General features: G+C 43.8%; 1 protein-coding gene across 1 annotated transcript in view; it reads right to left on the bottom strand.

Annotated features, from left to right (window-relative positions):
• TACC3 (transforming acidic coiled-coil containing protein 3) overlaps nucleotides 1-22,842 on the bottom strand; it is a 1,197,606-nt gene that overhangs the window by 1,030,177 nt on the left and 144,587 nt on the right. Inside the window, exon 3 of the mRNA XM_044063460.1 lies at nucleotides 8,019-8,079. Coding sequence (XP_043919395.1) covers nucleotides 8,019-8,079 — 61 coding nt within the window. The remainder of the gene's footprint in view (nucleotides 1-8,018; nucleotides 8,080-22,842) is intronic.

Consider the following 22,842-nt stretch of genomic DNA (forward strand, 5'->3'; position numbering starts at 1 on the left):
ATAAGGGGTCGAAGGCGGAGACACCCAGGAGGTGGAGGGCCGAGATCCAAACGCCTCTAGGTATACTGACTCATCCTCAGAGGGATTGTTGGTGGGCCAGTTTCCCCTCTGTTTTAGAAGTTCTAGGATGTCTGAAAAGGAGACATCCTCAGAGGGGGATCTAGGGGACCCCTCTGACTCATCAAAGTCAGTATCCGACGTGACAGACTCGGGGGAGTCTACATGCTTCCTCTTACAAGTCCTCTTCCTAGGAGGATCTCCGAAACATCAGGAGAATCCTCGGAAGAGGGGGAAATTCCCAATGGGGAAACCTGAGGCGGAGGATCTCTGGGTCCTGTAGCAAGAGAAGTGGCAGAGATGTCAACAGGTACAATAGAGGGAGGAGCTACGGGAAGAGACTGCTGACTGATACCAGTGGCCAGTACACTCTTCAGCACCTGGAATGCGGCCGTCCGAGGCAGGTCCGAGAGAACCCGCTCTGAAGAGCTAGGAACTCCAGGGGCCACCGAAAGGGAAGTCTCCGAGGCAGATGTCGGAGCCGAGCTCACCAAGGCCGAGGCTCCAAGGGGAAGAGCGGGCTCGGACAAGGGTCGATGCCACTCACCCCTCGGAGGAGACCATGGAAGCCCGACCACGAATCCCTCTAAGGAAGAGGAGATAAGAGTAGGGGCTGAAGGAACAGAAGGGGTATCCGTCCTCCAGCCGTAGCAGTAACCATGCCGAAGACTCCAACTCCAAGCTCTGGGGTAGAGTTGAAGGAGGAACTGTAACGGGGTGTGGACCAACAGTCGTCTGCTGAGACGGACTGTGTAGCATTTGGGCCAGTACCTGTGACTTGAGTAATCTACTGACCACTCTCTCTAGGTCATGATCTGACAACCTGGATGACCTTGAATATCGGCTCCGATGGCTCCGTTCCGATAGAAGAGGCGGAGCCGAAAGTACCGGCTCCAAGGAAGGAGACCTCGACCTCTTCCTGGAATGGACCATCGGAGCCGATACTACAGATCCTGTCGGCACCGACTTCTCGGAGCCGACAGAACGTCTCGATGTATCGGCTCCAGCGGAGCCGATACAGCTACAAAATAACGGTGTGGGAGCCGATCGGAGCCGACACCGATGCCTGTGCCACATGGGTGTCGGAACCGATCGGAGCCGACATCTAAGTGGTCAAAACAGATTCGGCACCGATAGCCATCAGCCGAAGCTTTGTGGATCAGAATCGGCTCCAGCGGAGCCGATCTCGACTCAATACGAGTCGGAGCGAGGCTGCACGCTTAGAAACAGAAGCCTGCGCCTTGGCAGTTGTAGTTGATTTTGTGGAGCCGACTTAGCGGAGAGCCCTCCGGCTTAAGAAGACCCCTGAGAATCAACTTGTTACGTCTCTCCTGCAGGACTCTCTGGCTGAAGGAGTGACAAATAGCACAGGAGTCCTGCAGGTGAAGAGGGCCCAAACAATACAGGCAAGAAGTGTGACCGTCTGTCAGAGACATCTTCTGACAGCACGAGTCACACTTCTTAAAACCTGAAACCCTCTCCTTTGACATGGTGCCGAAACACACACACACACAGACACACCAGTCAAAATTAAATTAAACAAAATACCAAGAGGTATTTTATAAAACACCAACACACACACCCTAACAGGTGGGGATGGGATAGGGGAAATTGACTAACAAAAATTAAAAGAGACAGGGATTTCTGTCAGAAAAAGGGTAGAAATAGATTTAAACTATCAAAAAATTAGTTTTAAACTAAAAGGGGCTTGAAAAATCACAAATGTGAACTACTTACCAGGAGCTGGTAAAGAGAAGACCTCCCAAGCGAAGCGGCAAACGAGATCTGGGTACTTACTGCCTTGCATCATGGGATATGGGGCTGCCTCGAGCTGGTAAAAGGAGTTCTCGAGCTAAAGCAAGTGCCGAGTCGGAGCCGAGGATCGGCTCCGAACTCATCAAGCAAGAATGAAGGCGAGATTGACAACTTAACATCTAAACTTTAACCCACTCACATTCATCTCAGCCCTCAAAGAATGTAACTGGCATCCTCTAAAGTACCTCAGTCTAGATGATGCAGTTGAATTTTTTAATACTACCTTCCTGAACATCCTTAATGACCATGCCCCCATAAGATTCTCCAGAACCAAACAACCACCCTCCCCATGGCTACAGAAAACCACCAAGTCAGAAATGAAAAACAAGGATAAAGCTTGGGAGCACTGGCACAAAACCAAAACCCCCTCAGCTAAACAGAAATTCCTAGAACTACGCAATAGAATCAAAAAGCTAATAAAACAGGACAAATCCCAATACTACCAGTCTGCCCTAGACTCCTCACAACACAGCCCCAAAGAATTCTGGTCCTCCATAAACTCCATCCTCCACCCAGGTCCCCTCCTCCTAACATCCCTCACTCAGAAAATATTGCTACCTCATTCAACACACACTTCACCCAAACATGCTATCACTAGCTAAACAACACAACCCCCTCCCCTCAAACCCACACCTTCAACTAGTAAAATCTCCCCACTGCCTTCTCTTTTTCTCCTGTACCTACCTCCAACATAAAAAAACTCTTAACTAAACTTAAACCCACCAACTTAGCAGCAGACAGCCTCCCAAGTGAATACCTACAAATCGCAGCTGATGCTCTGGCCTACCCAGTATCCATCTTGATTAACCGATCTCTGTCAGAAAGTTACGTTCCCACACTGTGGAAAGCATCACATATAATTCCCCTCCCCAAAGGCGGACCTTCCACAGAACTAACCAATTACCACCCCATAGCTATTCCCTCTCCACTCTCCAAAATACTAGAGAGATGCATACACACTCAGGTCTCAGACTACCTCCTTACTAACAACCTCCTTTCCAGTACTCAGCATGGTTTCCGACCAAACCATAGCACCACCACTGCCTTACTCTCCTTTACTAACACTATCCTTCAGCATAAAAACAATGGCTCTCTCTCCTCTGCTACTTTCCTAGACCTATCTAAAGCATTTGACATAGTCCTACACAAACAACTTATCTCTGTCCTCAATAACCTATCCTTCTCACAATCGGTCACCAACTGGTTTCAGAGTTACCTGTCTCACCGCCAACAATCCGTTGTATGGCAGAATGACATAACTCACAACTACCTGTCTCCATAGGGGTTCCCCAAGGATCCATCCTTGGACCCCTACTCTTCTCTGTTTACACCAATAATCTAGCCTCTGCCAACAAACATGGCACGCTCATACAATACGCAGATGACTCGACCATCATCTGCTCAGCCCAGTCCCTACCAAATCTGCAAAAAGTCACACAGGAAGCCTTTTCCTCTGTTGAAACATGGTTATCCGATGCCCGATTAATACTCAACCCAAACAAACCTAAACTACTCATCTTCCAACCCACCAAACATACTCAAAACAACTCTCACTTTAACATCACGGCAAAATACACCACCACCATATACCCAACTGAACACACCAAATTGCTAGGAGTGGAAATAGACAAACTAAAATTTGACATTCACATATCCATGACTATAAAAAAAGTCCACAAAAAACTAGGAGCGTTATACAGAAATAAGCAATTTCTCACCAAAGCAGCAAAGATTTCAATAGCAAATTCCCACCTTATCTCCACCCTACTTTATGCCTCTCCAATATATACCAACCTAAGGCAATGTGATGTAAACAAGCTAGAGACCTGCTACAACAAAATCGCCAAATATGCCACAGGGGCATCCTACCGTAGTCACCACTGTCTCTCACTTGCTGAACTGGGCTGGCTTGAACTCCCTCACCTCCTTCAGTGGTATCAACTCTCACTCGCCCACAAACTAGTAAACCATCCACTAAATGTCCCATCCCTCCAGAATCTACTCCAACCCAATCGCACCACCAGACCACTAAGATCCAGCAGCAACAATCACTTGCAGATCACTAAAGCCAATAACTCTGCTGGTGAAGCACTATTCTCTTGCGCCATAGGCAAATTATGGAACTCACTCCCACCCACAATTACCTCCATACCATCATGCACCCACTTCAAAACTTTACTAAAAGCGCAACTAAAAACATGCTGGCTATGCCCTTGCAACTCCCACTCTAATATCATCCACCCCATCCAACCACTACCTTTCTTTCCACTCCACTAACTACCTTGATTATAGCAAGCTCAGATGCTCATAAGCCAGTACTTATTACACAGCACGAACTTCTTCTTCTTGTAACATTTAATGTCTGGTATGCACTTCACAGATAAAGATTCTAGTTGTCTACTGATGTACTATGTTCTTCAACTGTAAATATGTTGTAAGTAATTGCTATGTAAATTGTTAATCACTATGTAATCCAATGTAAATACTCTTTATTTTAACTGTGGAGCTTTTCTCCCCGGGCCTCCGCTGAAAATGGACCTACGTCCAGTCGGACACTCCCGGTCAACAAATTTAAATAAATAAATAAAAAGACAGGCAAAAACTTAAGGAATTACACACACACACCACACTAGTGTATAGAACAACACTAGGCGGGGAGGGTACCACGGAACAAATTACTCTAGCTAACACTAGACGCCAAAGCGATGGGAGGGGAGAAAGGGAACCTATACTAACAAACTGACTAAATAAATTAAGTTTTGTACTCACAGAAAGTTAAATAACCCCACTGCTAGCTGGAGAGCAGAAGACACGATGTGATAAGCAAATCGCGGCAAACGAGATCAGGGGATGGAAGGCAGTGGAAGTGTATTATGGGTAAGGGGAGAAGTCTGGAACTCGGAGCTGATGCTAGCAATAGTTGCCAGCTCGGATCAGATACGGATGTGTATCCCACAGGTTGAAAACCAAATGAAATAAACTACTTTAGATACAAAGTATTGCCTTCTGGTGAATATCTGTAGCACCCAAGAATTTCATGTGATGGCCTGCAAGATTTGAAGGTGCAAGGATAAGCACGAATCCTTCCAAGCCTGCAGAGCTACCAGGTCTACTAGTGCAGTAGCAGGTAACACCACCCAAAAAGTGGAAGAGCCAGCTCCAAAAAGCCCTGAACACACACTCTTCACTGAAGTCATACCAGTGGACCAACCCCCCCCCCCCCTTGCGACTTCATCAATTCTAAAATGTCACCAGAAGTGACTGCCCTAGAGGGGATCTCGGGAAATCAATCCCAGTCATGTCTCTCTCTTCAGTGAGACTGAAGAGAGGAATCTAAATGTCTCCCTTTTATAGAGCTGTTTCCTAGAATCCTGCCTCTATTAGGCTTCTGGAGGAGGGTCAGTGAGAGTGGGTGTGCACCAGTGTTCAGCTCTGAGCCCACTGCTGTTCATACTGGTGATGGATTACATTAGCAAACAGGACGGAGGGGACAGACCAAAGTTATAGTATGCATACAATGTAGCATTACAGTCGGACTCTGAGCAAGAACTTCAGCAAAGGATAGGGAATCGAATGCAAAACTGAAGGCACATGAGATGAAACCAAGTACAGATAAGACAGCGGTAACAGCAGCAAATTGGGGAAATCAGAAGTAGAGAATTGAGACAGAAGGAAAGACAGTGGAACAGGTCAACAGCATCAAGTATCTGGGAGGGGTGGTTGAGAAGGAAAGTCTGAATGAAGAGGTCAAAGCTAGAATGAGAGGGGCTGCAGCCAACTGGAATGTCAGGTGTAGTGTGCGACAGAAAAATGACAAATATGGTGTTGTATAAAACAGTGCTGCAACCAGTAAATTGTATGGCGCAGAAACCTTAGCAGTAAAAGGCAGAGCAGATGAGAAAGCTGGAGGGGATTGAAATGAAGCCCCTGAGAAGGGTGGTAGGATGTACACTATGGGATAAAGAAACAGAGAACTAAGAGCAGAAGCTGAAGTAGCTCCAAGTAGCTCCAACTGCAAAAAAACAAACAGATTACAGTGGTTTGGCTGCAAATGCAGAAAAGCAAAATACAACATGCTGATGAATTGGGACAGACAAAAGAGACAAAGTGAGGGCATCCAGCAAAGGGATGGATGGATTGTGAAAACTGATCTGTGACAGTCACGCAGGAGTGCGGCATTGAATATAGAAATGGCGACAGTTAATATGACACCCAGTCCCCATGTAGAAAATAGGGAAAAAAGGGGGTTATGATTATGAAGATCAGGGTCAGAATCAGATAGGGAACTTGCATGGTGAGAGTCCCTAGGCTAAAGGAAGGGACTATCTCTGTACAGGAGGAAGTGTGGAGTCAGACACTGCATATGCAAGACAGGTTGGGAGAGATGAGCATATGGAACACACTTCTCTTGGCCTATCGAGAATCCTTTCAAAACCCACAGAAGCAGAGGCAGAGATTGGGCCTAGAGTCTCCAGCTCCATCATAAGATGCAAAAGCCTCTCTTGACCGGACCCCAGAGCAGAAGCAGATATTGCAACTGAGTTATCTAGTGCAGTGGTGGTGAGCAACAGACTGCAACAAAAACTTCAGTATCAAATCCACGCTTCGAACTACAAGACAGATCCTTCACGTCTAACACTCTTCCTAAAATGAAGGCAATAGGAATTGAGAGAGTAAGGGACACAACCAGAGTTGACTTGGACAAGACTGTCGCTTCCAGTGTAGATGCTCCCAGGAGGCCTCGCTTCCAGAGTGGACCTGTACCAAAGAAACTAGAGGAGGGGTAGATGGAGTCATTTCCAAGTCCTGTGTAGATGAAGCCAGGAGAACCCCTAGTTGAATTTACATCTGAATGAATCTCTGCATCATCCTGTCGACTTCTGCTTTGGTAATACTATAGCCAAAGGGACTTTGAGGATACCACCACTGATGGTGGTTTACATGAATGTCTCTCTAAGAAGGTATAATTGAGTACAGATTTCACCAACTCCAGAAAAAAAATAAGGTGGCATAGGTGACCAGATCCGATGTGGACATCTGATCCAAATGACTAGGCAACTTCGGAGTGTGAGAATTCTGATTTCTCGGATATCTTCTCAAACTTGTCCTCCTTTCTTTCAACTTCTTTTCGTTTAGATTTCTCCATGGTCTTAGCCAGTGAAACTTGAGAGGAAGTCGACAGTCCTACCTAAGGAATAAATCCTTTTAAAACCAAGTAGTCTCTACAGCCTTGGATAGCCTAGAACCAAAGGACAAGCAAGCCTCAGAGTCTGGATCTAAGTGCGCTGCTCTGAGACAAACACAAGCGGAGCGCAAGTCCTGTGGGTCAATCCCACTGTCTGCAGGCCATGCACTTTTGAAACCCCTGAACCTCATCTTCCATAAGAATGGCAAGGGAACTGGCAAAGAAAAAAAACTATCACAAAACAGCGGTAACAATGAAAGGATAACTTACACTAGCGGGTAAAAACTATCTATAGAAAGAGTAGAATAGTAAAGAAAACAAAATTATAAATAGGGAAGGAAAAAGGAAAAAAAAGTAACTGCCTCAAAATTGGGTCCTTATCTAACAGCTAAAATATCAGAGCCTTCAAAAACACAACCTACATCAGGTGGCAAAGATACAAATTATTTGTTGGAAGACTCAAGAGGCCTGGATCCACAGCTATTAAAAGGTACAGAGGTTGGATTACATGACCCAAAGGCTGAATCTGATGAAAAAGACATTGGATTAGTGGTTTAAACAAGCCAATCAAACTGAATCCAGTTTCTTACTTTTGCTAACAATGGAAAGTGATCTACGGATGCAAATCTTACAGAAGTTTTGACAATCGTCTGTTTTAATAATTTGTATGTAGCTATCTAAAGTAATCGTTTCAGTACAGTTTCCCCTTTCTACTGTCTATATGCATGCATATTTACACATTTGACAGAAAATTCATCAGTTCAAGGAACACCAGAAGAAATACATTGTCAATGAAAGAGCAGCTGTTGGCATTTAAGGATGCACCCTTACTTCTTTCAGACTGCAGTGATTACTTTCATTTGGCATCCAATGCAAATACAAATATTTAATTCAAACAGTATATAAATCAAACTAGAAAACACAGCACTACTACAAAGCCACATCAGAATTAACTACTCACTTCTAATCCAAAGTTTGTAACAGGCAATTTCTCTGGGTTAGACTTTGATCCTTCTGAGAAGCTGTGGGAAAGCAAAACAGGAAAATATGATCAGTTTCCTCACTTTGGCAATGTTGCAACAGTCTAAGGTAAAGCTATGGAAAGTACTAGAATAAACTGCCCTTTCTTGTCTTTAGTAATCTTTACCTGGCCAGCAGCTGATTGAAGACGTTACAAAACTATATAGCATAAGAAAAGATTAGACCAAGTCTAAAGTAAAATAACTAGTGCACTCAATGGACCCCCTCCCCAAACACACACACACTGCTACTGGATCAACAGCATCACTGGTAGCTATTAATTTGCCCACCAACAAGCTCCTGGTTAAGCACTGGCAGCTGCTCAATTATCCACCAAGTTCTTAGTTAAGCACCAAGACGCTACCTCTTTTTAAGTCTTGGAAGGAAAGCACAAATTCATTACCAAGCCCCTAGACCACTGTAAAGCATGTTTTATTTCCCAGAGAGAGTAAAAAGCAGTTATACTTCCAACAACCTGCAGATTTTTTTTTAAACACACTCCATTGTCTTCTGCCTATCCAAAAAACTTTAAATCACTAAAAACTGTAGGGTAATTCTGCAAGTGTTGTGCTACTCACCAAAATAATGCCAGAGTACAAATGGAAAGTTGTTTACAATACACTGTTCAGTAACTTTTCTGCTTTCAGTGACTTTAAAGGACATATAAAAAAAAAAAAAAAAAGAAAAAAAAGACCCCCCCTCGGTTTGGTCTTTTAGTCTTCCCTCTATAAACCAAAGCTGTAGCAACCACATTATTTTCATCTTCTGGACTGAAATGTTGCTCAAATAAAGTTGGTATAGGAACTAAATAATCAGTTCATCTACAAAGCAACCTTGGATATAAGCTTATGCTTCTCAGAAAGCAGACAATCATTTTTTATCAACATAGAAGAATGGGGGAAGATAAAGGAATCCAAAACTCAAATCAGCTGGAACAAGATAAACGTTGACAAATACTACATACCTCTAGACAGGGCAGGTCAGAATAAACTTGCTACTCACAAAAGTCTTAACAGAACAGGGCATCAAATTTTACTAAATGAAACTTGACCAAAGAGTAAACAAGGCCTGAACAAACTGGTGTAAGAACAGGAAAGAAAGTCTATATTCTTTGCAAGAATTCAGACTGTGTAAAATGTGTCAGTGAAGTGGTGAGGGATAAAGTATTCTAAAGTCTAGCAGCGCACACAAAAGGAGAAAACACAACATCCATTTGAAGTAGTAGACGTTTGGGTGAGTATTCCCGGAATAGTAGGACATGACACACTTGTGACAAAGTAAATGTACTTAAAGCGCCAAGACTCTATAGTTTTGTAAGTATACATAGATATTTGAATAATCACTGCTGCAGTGGCCTGAGCTATATGGATTATATACTGCCAAAGTCAGGACGGTCAGCTTCCATAGCCTAGCTCAAGCTACGCTGACTTAAAGGCAAGTTTCGACACCAAGCCCTTCAAAGATTTCAAGAGAGGGGGAGGCTGAACCCTGAAAGGACAATCCTAGGAACAAAAAAAAAAAGTCACTATAGATTCATTGGTGTATACTTAGCTACACAACCCAAATGTGTCCCACAGGTTATGCATTTCAGTGACACCTGACACCTTGTATAGGGGGGTAACATTTGGTCGCAACATGATTTACTGACTGCTTCTACCCAGAGACGTGGGGGCCATACCAGGGATGAATTTTTTGATTTCCCATCCAATGGTCAAGTTATGCTTAAATAGGGTTAGGGAAGGACTTTGTTTCACACTGAGGTTACAAAGAAAGGGAATTCTGAGATGCATACGTATCTCTCCAACATGTCCCTTTTATATTGCAAGAACAATTTAGGTCTTTCGATCTAGTAGTTCTGATGCTGTTTTTCAGATGTGCAAAATGCTCATCAGAGCAGGGTCCAGGGATGCCTAGTATGCCAGGCATAGATCATCGCTCAGTACTCTGGGGGAGACTGGGTGCTTTGAGGTGATCTTCATAGGATATTAGGTTTGTGCCCTGTATTATTGTAAGGAACCTTTGCAGACATTTCAGTTGCTACACGTCTGGTCAGGTACATAACTGAAGGGGGGGATTATGCTCAACGACGGGTCTAATAACAGCAGAGTACAATGGTGCAATGACTTCCCTGGACCTAGATCCCGTGCACTTATAAGTTGAGCAACATAGGATTTCCTTATTATCTTGGCTATATGTTGGTTGAAGGCCAGTTTACTGTCTACATGTGCTACAAGATGCACGACAAGTGGGTCAACTCGTAGGGGTGCTGTATTGAGGACTTATTTTCCTAGGGTGGCAGTGACTTTGGCACCAGTCATTCCTCTGTTATACACTCTTGTAAGATGTTAGTGTCTTGGAGGATTCTATGACTGCTTCCAGTCTGCAAGCACCTGCAAACTTGGCCATCCAAAAGCCTTTAATATTGGCCTCGATTTCTGAGAAGTAGATGCCAAAGACGAGTGGGCCCGGTGCAAAGATCTGAGGGACTACACTGGTCCCAGGGTCTCTGAGGGGGTGGTTTCTCAAAACCAAACTTCCTGGGCCCTATTTGTGATACAACTAGCTATTCAGTGTTTTATCTAGGTGCTCATGGTTAATTCTGTAAGTTTTTTAATGTCAGAGTGAGAAATCATATCAAATGCCTTAGCAAGTTCAAGGTAGGCAGTATGAACTTTTTTATCCTCATCTGCTGCCTTGGTGATCTTCTCAAAGTCCATCACATTCAGTAGGTTTGACCTTGCTTTGAGAAAGCCAAACTGGGAAGGATTCAGTGTCCTGTGCCCTTGCTGATCATTTCTAGAATTCTTTCTCTGGCTCTGCATACAAGACTAGTCAGTCTAATGGGTCCATAGTTTCTGGGATGTGTTGGTGGTCCACCCTTATGAAGAGGGATGACTGTTACAGTTCTCCATTTTTGTGGTAGGAAGCCTGATTTAAGACTACTGTTGAACAGTAACTCCAGTGGCCCTGACCGGTCAAATTTTAGACCATTCAGGAAGTATCCTGCGATATTCTTGGCATCCAGTAAGGCCTTGCCCTTGCCTGGAATAGTTTTGTTGTGTTGAGTATAAGAAAATAATAGCCTTAGACAACCATTTGGAAATAGTCTGGTTTGACACGGGTTGCCCCTTCGTACCTTCACAAGAAAAAGAGATACAACGAAAATATTTAGTTCTGTCAAGTTAGTATTGTAGACATTCGAGGTATGAAGTATCCATTTCCCCTCATTTTTAGGCTCTGGAAAGAAAACGGGGAGATGGGTAGTTTGCTTAAGATAAACTCAGACACCACTTTAGGCATAAGAGAATTAGTTCTCAAAAAAAAAAAATCTCTCCCTGTGGAAAATGAGACAGGGTTGACTCTGTAAAAATGTGCAACTCCTATACCCTTCTTCCAGAGGTCAGAAGAATCAGTAAACAGTCTTCCATGTTGAAGAACCTCAGTCAGCCAGGCTAGTTAGTTCAAATGGAGCAAGTTTTAGCTTATCCAACACAAAAGTGAGGAGCCACAAGCTCTCTTGTAGCGCTCCTATACAAAGCCCCTTTAAAAACAATTTGACATGAGAAAGCATTAAAAGAGGAAGAACCATGGGCACACATACTGAAATGGACAATAAATTAACCTTGACGAAGGAGCAAGAAAGGCCGTAAGATAGTAATTCACAGAAATATCGTACAACCAGAGAACTAGCCCTGAATGGGTGCTGGTTACGTTGCTGTTGCCAACTAGAAAACATTTTCCATTTGCTAAAATACAATTTTCCAGTAGTAGGCTTTCTTATCTCCATTAGTACCTGATGAAAGTATTCAGTAAACAGGTTCATAAAGGAAATTAAGATGCTGTCATACAGGCAGTCAAGCTGAACTTGATTGGGGTTGGGATGCATCAAATATATTTGATCTTGTATGAGTAGAATCATTCTGTGAGGAAGCTTGTGGTAATTGCCCTGGCCATTTTCAAAAGTACGGTCGTGTCCTACTTACCATAATTGCACAAGTTCTAGTAGATCAATGTTGCAGTATAGATTCTTGGGTGTTCCTGATATGCAGAAGCCTGTGACTGGCTCGATTTCAACTCTCTGCATTATCTGTAGCAGAGTGACATATGAAGACAGGCATCTGGATATCAGGGAAAAAGGGGGCCCATCAGCGCCATTTTCAGGTCTTTCTAAGCATTGAACAAGCAGTGTGATACCAGAGGACAGCACAACCACCCCAGTTGCCTGAATTTGAGCAAGGAGACTACTCACTATAGAAGGCAGAGATGGAATGGCGATAACAGGGCAATCTTCAGAGAAACCTTCTACCTCTTGCACTCAAGGCGAAAAGTGGTTAGCAGAAGGGGGGGGGGGTAGAGGGTGGGGATATGTACTGCAACACTGATCAACTCAAGCTTCTACAATTATGGCAAGTGGGACATGTATTATGGTTCTTTACAGTCAGTGTTGCAGTACTGATTGGTGGGAAGACACCCAAAGCCAACAGGTGGGTGGTAGGTTCTGTATGACCCTAGCAGATCAGGTTTCACTGCTGCCATCCTGCAAAACCTTCTCTAACCATGGAGACGCTGCTTAGGTTGCAGTGCTTTGTAAAGGTGTGCATAGAGTTCCTTGTGGCTGCCTCTAGGATGCTCTGGGTAGGAACAGCTTTAAAGAAAGCAGTGGTCATTGCCCCATGCCCAGTGGAGCGGGCTTTATGCCCAGGTAGAATTTTCATGGTGGGAGTAATAGAACTTAATGGAGTTGGCTATCCATCTGGAATTTTTTTTTTCGGAGACAGGCCTGCCCTGCTTATTCCTCTGAGAAAACTAAAATACTTGCTCTACTAGTTGTCGCCTCTCAGTAAGACGCTGTCCGGTTTGATTCTCAGCTAGAGCGTCTTCTGTGTGGAGACATGCGTGAATGGGCGTACCTTCGTTGAATCAGGTTGTGCGTCAGGGCTGGCAAATCGGCACGTAAAAATCTACTGCCAATCATTAGCGGATCGGAGTTCCGCTGTGGCGACCCCTAACCAGGAAAAGCTGAAAGACACAAGGGATTTTAGTCCTGTCTAGATATCAGATTTGCCTATGCACATCCCAGGAATAAAAGACTTGCGCTGCCCTGTGGATTTGGGAAGAAGGCTAGTAGGTTTATAGCCTGGTTTAGGGTAAGCTCCGATACCATCTTCAGTATAAAGGACGGGTTTGGTTTAAGGGTTATCCTATCCCTGGACAAAGACAGTGAAAGGCTCTTTATATCTGAGAATTTGTAGCTCTGAGACTCTTCTTGCTTACCTAACAGCTACAAGGAAAGTAGTCTTCAAGTGAACATCTTTAAAGAGGCAGTAGAAACAGATTTAAAGGGGGGGGGGGTATCTCTAACACAATGTAGACCCCAGGCAGAAATAGGGTTCCTTCTGGATGATGTCAAGTGAATTACCCTTTTAGGAGAAGCTTCATTTGAGGGTGCAAGATAGATAGGCAGAGCACTGTGCAGGCAAACAGAGAAAATATTTATATATGTTAATACTAGACTAGGAAAGTCCCTATCTAAACAGGTCTAAGATACTCCAAGAAGGAGTTGGTCTACCTGTGAAGGGTTAATGTTCTTCCTGTGACACCAAACGGCAAATATGATTTTCTGGTATTCGGTTCCTTGCCTCCTATAGAAAGGAAAAGCTCATCCATGAGATAGTAGACATTTCTGTGGCAAAACTCAATCTTCCAGGTTGGTCTCCTAAGTGTGTCTAGGTGACAATGGAATACAGATCCCTTGGCTTGGCTGAGAAGGAAATCTACTTCCTGCAGTATGGTGTGGAAGCTCCCCTTCGAGGAGGGTCAGGGTAAGGGAGAACCAGTGTTCTCAGCCATAGAGGGCCATTAGGATCATGCTGTTTCTGACCTCCCTGACTTATCAGTACCCCAGAGATCACAAGCAAGGGCAGGAATGCATACATGAACAAGACTGTACATGTGAAAGAGAAAGCATCTATTTTTTCAAGTCCCTGTCTGATGAGTTCAGGAGAAGAACTGCTTTAGTTCTGTTCTGGTGAGACACGAGCATGTATATTAAGGGGAACCCTCACTGCAGGGCTAGATACAGAGCACCTCTCCAACATCCATTTGCTGGAGTCTAGATCATCCCCGCTTTGAGAACCTCCCAAGGTATTGTTCTGACCAGGAATACAAGATGCTGAGTGTTAGGCCTAGCTCTTGAGCCAGCATACAAACCATCCTTGTCAGGCTACACGAAGGATAGGCAGGATATCTTAAACCATAGAAGTTCCATCTTTTGGTATGGAAGGAGGGGGAATAGGGTCGCCAGGGTTTAAGAATGCGGTTTCCAAGCATTTTTAATGAACCACTGAAGTCTGCTCATGTGTAAGTGATGGTCTTCCACTGATTTAGGAACAAGGGTTCTCTTCAAGTCAGAGGATTGAGAGGAGGATATGTGGGGATATGGGAGGCAAGGATAGAATATAGTCCATGCGTCTCCATAATGGGTGGGGTCTTCTCTGCAGTTGTACAGTTCATCACCTCCTGGACTGCCTGGATCTCTTGCATGCCCACTTATCTTGTCTATGGGGAAAAGGACAAGGTTTTGAAGGGTAATACCTACTGTATGTTGGTGTCAGAATTTGCTTTTATTTCTTATTCAGCTTCTCAAAAAAAATCTATTTAGATTAAGGTCCGCAAAGGAATCCTTTGTCTAGTGCAGCATACAATAGTTCAGCCTTGACACGATCTGACAGAGTGGGTCCAGTTTCATGCATGTCTGTAGATGACAACCTGTGGCAACTGCTCTACATGATGCATATAAAGTATTACAACAACCTTGTAAAGCTTCTTTTGCGGTTTCCTGAACGTCCTTTGAGACGTTTCTATCAGCAATACAATCCACCTTACAGAGAATTTTGTTCTGGAAAGATTCCAGGTACTTTAGCATATGGCAATTTAACACTTATTGCAAGGGTGGCAGATGTATAATCTTTTTCCCCAAAGTGCCCAATAGTCACATTTCCTATTAGTAGCTAAGGGGTGTCAAGTTTGTCCTTTAGGTACATATTTTTTGGATTTTTGTAAAGGTGCTACTGAGATTCAAACACATTGTACAGCCTGTCTGATTTCCTAGAAGCAGATGGCAAAGAATTAAGATGTAAAGATGCATCATCCAGTACAAAGTGTACAGGAAGGATAACCAATGGCCTGGGAGAAGGCAATGTAGCAGTTCCCTGCAATGGTCTGAGCATGGGATAACTTCTTTTTCCCATTTGAAAGCCTCCATTTTACAAAAGGCAACGTAGAAACAAAAGGTCCTCAGGGAGGGAAGCAAAACAGAGTTGTCAGTCCGAATCCAGATAAGTGTTTTGGCACGTGCCAAGAGTAGACAACTCATCTTTGGAGTTTGAGGAATCAATCTTCCTGAAAAGCTACTTCCCTGCTTTGGATGGCAAGGCTTCATAAGCAAAAATATGGCAGTGCTCCTTGGATTTCATGACAGCCATGAATTCCTGCTATTTTTAGGTGTGATGCTTCATCCTGTGAAGGGACTGAAGGGTGGGCGAAGAAAAGGAAATGGTACACTTTGGTTTAGGAGTCCATTTAGAAGGCATGCCCCGAGGTTACAGTTATTTAGCAGAAACTTTGGCTAAAGGTTCACTAGTGCTTCCTCTGAGACCCAAAACCAGAAGATCAGAAGCGGAGGATTGCTGAGCAACCTCAGACCCGAATGACGCCAGTGTAGTGCTAACAATGGCGACCTCTTCTAAGGATGTGCAAGAGGGTTCAGGTCTAGGAATTGCTAGACCAGGGGATTGCAAATGCACCTCATCTGCCAAACTGGGAACTAGACCAGGGTTCTCAAAAAGTTTCCTTGATCTTTTTACCTTTACATTTCTTCAGAACACTAGCAGAAGCTGGTGTTTGTGGAGAATCTGCAGTTGTAATAGTGAGTTGCGACACCAATGGGAAAAATTAAGATAAAGACTAAATGGGAGAGTACTACCTCAGCCCTTTGAGGGTTTTCTCGTGGACTTTTACACAATCAGGACAAAGACACTGTGCAAAGATCTCAAGCAGAACAGAAAGAGTGAAAATCTTTATACTGGATTTGCTTCCCACAATTCAAGCAATTTTTAAATCTACTTTAACACTAGAGGATAATTCCCAGTGGGGTACTTATTTGACTAGAAGGCAGCACTCAAAATACAAAGCAACCAAAGGACTGCAAGCATTTTGAACGCACACAGAACTTTGAACTACACAGCTAAAACGAACTGTAGATGGTACTAATGGATGCCCCTCTTACATGCTGTCTTCAGAGGTCTGCCAACTAGAAACTATACAAAGGCATTGGAAATTATTAGGCTTCTGAATGTGAAGACCACCCAAGAATCAGTACTGCAACATTGACCAAGATCATCCACTATTGTCTGTTCCAGATGGGAATCACCATAGTGAACTTGGGGATTCCTTTTGAATCTTCAAAAGTACTGTCGATATCAGTGGAAAGGATGACAAAAGCATACAGAAGCATTCCTGTCCAAGAAAAAGAAAAAAGGCATGCATCTTCCAAGCCTTCTTCCATGGAGTTGTGGAACAACATTTTACTAGAGGATTGTTCAAAGAGAAGGCAAATAAGGTCTACTTGAGGAACTCCTCACAGATGGAGCAAATCTTGGAAGATTCCCCGATCAACTTTCCATTCACAAAGGTCTACCCTTGTTTAGCTCAGCTTACCTGCCAGTTTTCTCTGACAGTATGCAGGATGAATGTAGAGTGAGACTGTGCTGTGAAGCTGTATCACAAGCTAACGTGGCTAGTCTGTAAAGGGGGTATGACGTGGATTCCCCATGCTTGATGTCCCACAAGTCCACGACTGTGGTTTTGTTTTTAACAACATGAAAAGGTCGTAGGAGCCAAAGATAATCCACAGAATTAACTGCCCTTATCAGGGCAAGCAGCTCTTATTTATATGCTTTAATTTGTGCTTGGTGATCCACATACCTTGCACTTTTATGCCTCGTGAAACTGCTCCACAAAGTACAAGCCATCTGTGGTAACTGACTGCTTTGGAACAAGGAGGGAGAAAGGAAATATCCTAAATCTTAGCTCCCTATCTTCACAAAGTGATTTCCCTTCTGGTAAACTTCAGCAGGAGGATTTGAAAAGATAAATGATGTTGCTGCTAGAAACAAATGCTTCAGATACCAATCGTTCATGTGGAGTCTTGCCAGGGGAATCAGTTTTCGATACTATGAGTCACAAAATCCTGAAGTATTCCTTCATAGTGAACAAGTTTGAGAGGAAAATCTTAGAAACAGATTTACATATAGATTTGTGTGTGTGCGGGGGGGGGGGTTCTTTGATACGAGTCATCTAGCTGGCACTCGAGAACACAATTCTGAGAAAAGTCAAGACTTCTGAATGTTCGCTTGGAATCCATTTGTTCAAATGATCTCTCCCTCAAGTGAAATTCTTGACACACTGAAGACTCTACAATGATAAGCAAGTTGTCTAATATGAAATAAATGTGGATACCCTGTAGCCTGCAATGAGCTATAACTGGAGCAACAAACTTAGTGTAGTGGATAATTCAAAGGATAGAGAAGAGAACTGATAATGTGATCCTGACAAAAAAACCCCCTAAAGCAGCACCTGATGTCTGGATGAATTGGGATGTGATGAGCATCTTTTAAATCCAATGTTACCAGGAAGCTTGAATGAGGAAATAGGTTGTGAAATGATACCATTTTGAACTTCGGCACTAACATACAGGTTTAGCAGAAAGATCCAGAAATGGTCTCAAACAGTTTTCTTCCTTGGCACAAAAACATCTTTGAATAAAAACCTTTCCCAATCTCAGAAGGAACTGGTTGGATCACTCCCTGGAACAGAATGTGATGAAAGGCAAGGAGAATAAGAGTCTGATCTGGTGGATAAGGAATTACCCCCGACAAGGAGGGGTTTCCTCCCACTACTTTGTAACCTTGGATAATCTACAGAACCAATTTGTCAGAAACGTCTGGCTGCAAAAGAAAATATGGAGATTTAGACATTCAGAAAGGTACAAGGGACTTGTGGTGGTGGTGGTGGGGGGGGGGCACAAAAGCCCTCAGTCATTCTGACTAGTTGAACTGTTTACTTTGTGGAAGGGGGAATTCCTGGAAGCTCTTGGCGTTTCTTCCTAAATGCCTCTTTGCCTGCATATTGTTGAGAATGTTGAAGTCTTTTTTTGCCAAAGTTGGATGAGGGGTTACAGAATACCTTAGAAAGTTTGGAAAAGGAGGGCTAAAAAATCTTAGATCCCCTGTATTAACTTACCCCTTTCATCACACGTTTAGATAACCTCTGAAGCAAGGGGAACAAAACCTCTATCCAAAGAAAAGTTAGTTGTTCGCTTCAACTGCAAAGTTCAGAGAACACAGGCAGATAAACCTCCACAAAACAGTACCAGTGGCCATAGCCCTGAAAAAAGTACCAAGAGAGTCATTTCACACCGAAAATTAAGACTTCTAAAATGGAAGAAATCATTTAAATCAGATTTTCCCCAGAAAAAGTAAATGCAGACAAAACATTCCTTATACTTTCAGAATTAGTCAGTATAAACTAACAAAAGAGCCTGACAATTAAAAATTTTGAATACCAAAGTTGCAGAAGCATACACTTTCATACTTATCAAAAAATCTTCCCCATCCTTATCAGAAAGAAAAGGATTGGAATGCTTGGTAGCAGTACGATTAACAAAATCAATAGCAACTGGTCAGACATAAAAAACTGAGGAACTTTAGTCTATCTGCCACCTTAGGGACAAGCCGGCTGACTATCGGGGAAAATACAGGCAGTGACAAAAATCCTCCAAAGCTCAGAGAACTGGAGGAATGAAGGAAGAGCTTGGAAATTCTTCTGTAACAGCTCAAAGGATTTTCTGAGGGAATGAGAAACCTCAGTGTTCTCCCAATGAGAACACTGGTACATTCTAGAAGTAGTCTCTCAGCAAGAAATTCCACAGGGAGGATCAGAAACTGAGCTCTAGTCAGAGTCTGAAGAGGAAATCTGAGGAGCAAACCCTGCATCTGTCCTTTAATTTTCCAATCCAGATTCAAAATCTTGAATCTCTTCTGGTAAAGGAAAGAGGGATACTGCTTTATTGAAGCTAACTTACAAGAAGGATCAATACCCTGAACACTTGTGTCTCTAATGGACATAGGTAACCTGTAAATGGTTCATCTCCCAAACCCCCACTTACACTTAACCAAGGGTAACCAAACTTGCCAGATATCTGGGATGCATGGCTAGGCTTAAAAAGGCCCTTGTGGTCGTTAGCCTAGTCAACACACCTATGAACTAAACCAGGACCCAGATCAAATAGACTACTAGATAAAGAAGTTTGAGTAGTACATACATGCTTAGTTTTCCATTTCCTTTTTAAATGAAAAATGGAGCCAATAGTATTGTGAAAGGCAGCAGCTTCCCCGGGGATAGACAAAACCTTCTGACAAAACATGAAAGTCTTCCCACTCCTTCTCCAAGGATCAGGAAGTGTTGGTCTTCCTTGACCACTAAAGGAGACCAACAGCCACAGAGGATGTGCCTAGCCCCCAGTCCACAATGTCTGCAGGTGCTACACCAAAAGGATCTAGGGAGAAAGAGTAGTTTGAGGTACAACTAATGGCCACAGCAGTCTCACCCACCTGTGGCTGAGGCCAACGGCTAGCCTGCCATGATGGCTGGAAGAAGGGCCAATGTGGGACTGAGATTGTTATAGTCAAGCTGAAAAAGATGCCTCTTGGAGAAAGTAAGCAGCGAATGCTGGTAAAAACACAACTTCAAATCATTTTTTCCCCTTCAAAAATGAACAGTAAAAAGCACTTTAGAACACTGCCAGCCTCAGAGACTAAAAAAAAAAATGTTTATGTACCCACCATAACATTCCATCTGTGTCATCCATTTTCATTCAACTGTTGGGTTTGGATCTGATCTTCAGATCCTTCTCGGCCATTACTTAGCTTGTGGCCATCAAAAGGCTTGAGCATCTCCCTCACCCATAATGCAGCAACCCCTAACATACCTCAGATCTTGATTGCTGTTTGAAATAAACTAAGAAATACAACTATAAGATGCACAAGAAAAGAGATGTTTCGAGCTCATCATGAAGGACAGTCATGTTCTCAAACAATCATTCTTTCAGAAAATTCAACTGTAAAAAAAAAGATTGGGGGGGGGGGGGTTTGATGAAAATGGGCAACACAGATGGAACATTATGGTGAGTATATAACTTCTTTACCTGATGTCAATTTTCATTCTAGCCTCAACTGTTGGAAGAGTCCCCAGCTACCTAAATTCGAGTGGACTGTAAAGAAGTATATTCCTGAGGACAGAGGAGCCAAAAGCTGTTCTTCCCCTCAAGATGAGATCCAGTTCTAATGAGTAATAAAAGGGAGTAATGGGACAAGTTGCAGCCGCACATGTCATCCATGGAAGCCCTAGACAGAAACACTCAAGTAAGCAGCTAAAGACTTAGCTGAATGGGATTTCAAAGGTCTTTGTAAAGATAGGCCCAATTTGGTGTAGATAAATGATGTGCAATCAGTCAGCCATCTGGCTAAAGTTACCTTTGCAACCGATTTGCCCAAAGGAAATAAGAAGTTATGTACTCACCATAACGTTCCATCTGAGTAGGTAAACTTCATTTGTCAGCAACCTTTGGGAATCGGATCCGAGCCGGCAGTTTTGAACAGCTTTGGATCCAAGCTCCTCCCCTTACCCATAATCCCCTGCCAACCCTGACTGAGCCCAGATCAAGTTTGCCCAGCAGCAGAAACTGCTAGCAATGATTAATCCCAAGATAAGTGGATAAAACCCATGGACCTGAGTATGAGAACATTCGCAAGTGAGGGGGCAGGAGGGAGGGACGGCTGCTGACAAATGAAGTTTACCTACTCAGATGGAACGTTATGGTGAGTACATAACTTCTTAATCTGAAGTCGTTAACTTCATTTGTGCAGCAACCTTTGGGACAGAGTCCCCAGCTACCTGAATCTTGGGCGGCCTTCATGGAAGGATGTTCCGGAGCACTGTAGAGCCAAAGGATGCTCTTCCTCTGGAGATAATGTCCAATTTGTAGTGATTGATAAAAGTATGAGATGAAGCCCAAATGGCTGCCGAGCAAATATCATCCAAAGAAACTCTAGCTCTAAAAGCCGCAGAGGTAGACATAGATCGAGTAGAGTGGGCATGGACTCCCTGAGGTGCGGGCCTGCCCGAACTTTCATATGCTAAAAGGATACACTGTGAAATCCATCTAGAGTGTGTGAATTAGACACAGATTTACCCAAGTTAAATTTGGCAAAGGAGACGAACAACTGATCGGATTTCCTATGACCAGATGTCCTGTGGATGTAGAAGCGAAGTTGTCAATGCACATCCAATGAGTGTAATTTGTATTCCCCTATGTTATGGTAGTTAGGAAAAAAACACCGGCAAGTTGATGGACTGGTTAATATTTGACTCAGAGGCAACCTTGGGAAGAAAGGAGAGATTGGTCCGGAGGTAAACTCTATACTTGTGAAAGGTCAAGTATGGGGGTTTTTCCACAGAGGGCCTGTAGTTCAGAGACCCTTCGAGCCGAGGTGATAGCGACAAGAAAGGCCGTTTTCCATGATAAGAATTTCAGATCTATGGAAGCTGCAGGCTCAAATGGGGGAGCTGCCAAGGCCTGAAGCACCAGCGTTAAATCCCAAGGAGGGACTACATCCTTCACTGGGGGTCTGAGCAGAAAGGCGCCCTTCAAAAAGGTCTTACACAATTTCATGGTGATCAAAGGGCCCAATTCATTTCCAACGTGATAATGAGAGATAACTGCTAGTTGGACCTTGACTGTGGAGGAAGTAGCTCCCTGATGAAACAGTCCTGACAGAAAGTCTAATATAGCGGGCAGAGGAGCTGTAAAAGGATCCAAATTTTTGCGTTCCGCCCAAATGGAGAAACGTTTCCATTTGCTGTTATAGATCTTTCTAGTAGAAGGCTTGTGCGCAGCTACTAGAATGGTTTTAACTGGGGAAGAGATAATGGGAGTCCTAGCTATGTGTGGAACTGGAGCAGCCAAGCACCGAGCTTGAGGTTGTCCAGGTTCGGGACTGGGAGATCTAGGGGTTGGGATATTAGATCCGGACGGGGATCCAGAATCCAAGGAGGATTCACCAGATGAGACCAAAGGTAAGGGAACCAGGTCTGACGAGGCCAAAATGGGGCAATGAGGATTATCCTGCTCCCCAACCGACTGGCTTTCTGAAGAAACTTCAGCATTAGAGGAAGAGGGTAAGCATAAAAAAGTCCGGGAGGCCAAGCATGCACCAGAGCATCTCTCGGGGGTTCCCCGGAGGGGGAAATGAGAGCGAAGTAGTCGTAACATTTTGTGTTCGAGGGAGAGGCAAAGAGATTGCAACAGGGTTGACCCCATTTGGCGAAGATCCGATCCGCTATCTCGGGATTCAGAGACCACTCGTGTGGTAACAGGATGGTGCAACTTAGTTTGTCCGCTAGGATGTTGGACCGTCCCGGAATGTGCGTTGCTATGAGAAAGCGGTTGGTGGAGATCGCCCATTCCCACACCCTCATGGCCTCTCAACAGAGTGGGTAAGACCTGGTTCCCCCCTGTTTGTTGATGTACCAGACAACCGACATGTCTGTCTGAATCGCAATCTTTCCTACAGGAAGAAGGTCCCGAAGTGCTTGCAACGCTAACAGCACTGCCCTCATCTCTAGGACGTTGATATGCAGTGAGG

The sequence above is a fragment of the Protopterus annectens genome, chromosome 2.part1 (genome assembly GCF_019279795.1).
Source record: "Protopterus annectens isolate FY-2018-M chromosome 2.part1, PAN1.0, whole genome shotgun sequence".
Taxonomy (NCBI): Eukaryota; Metazoa; Chordata; order Ceratodontiformes; family Protopteridae; genus Protopterus; species Protopterus annectens.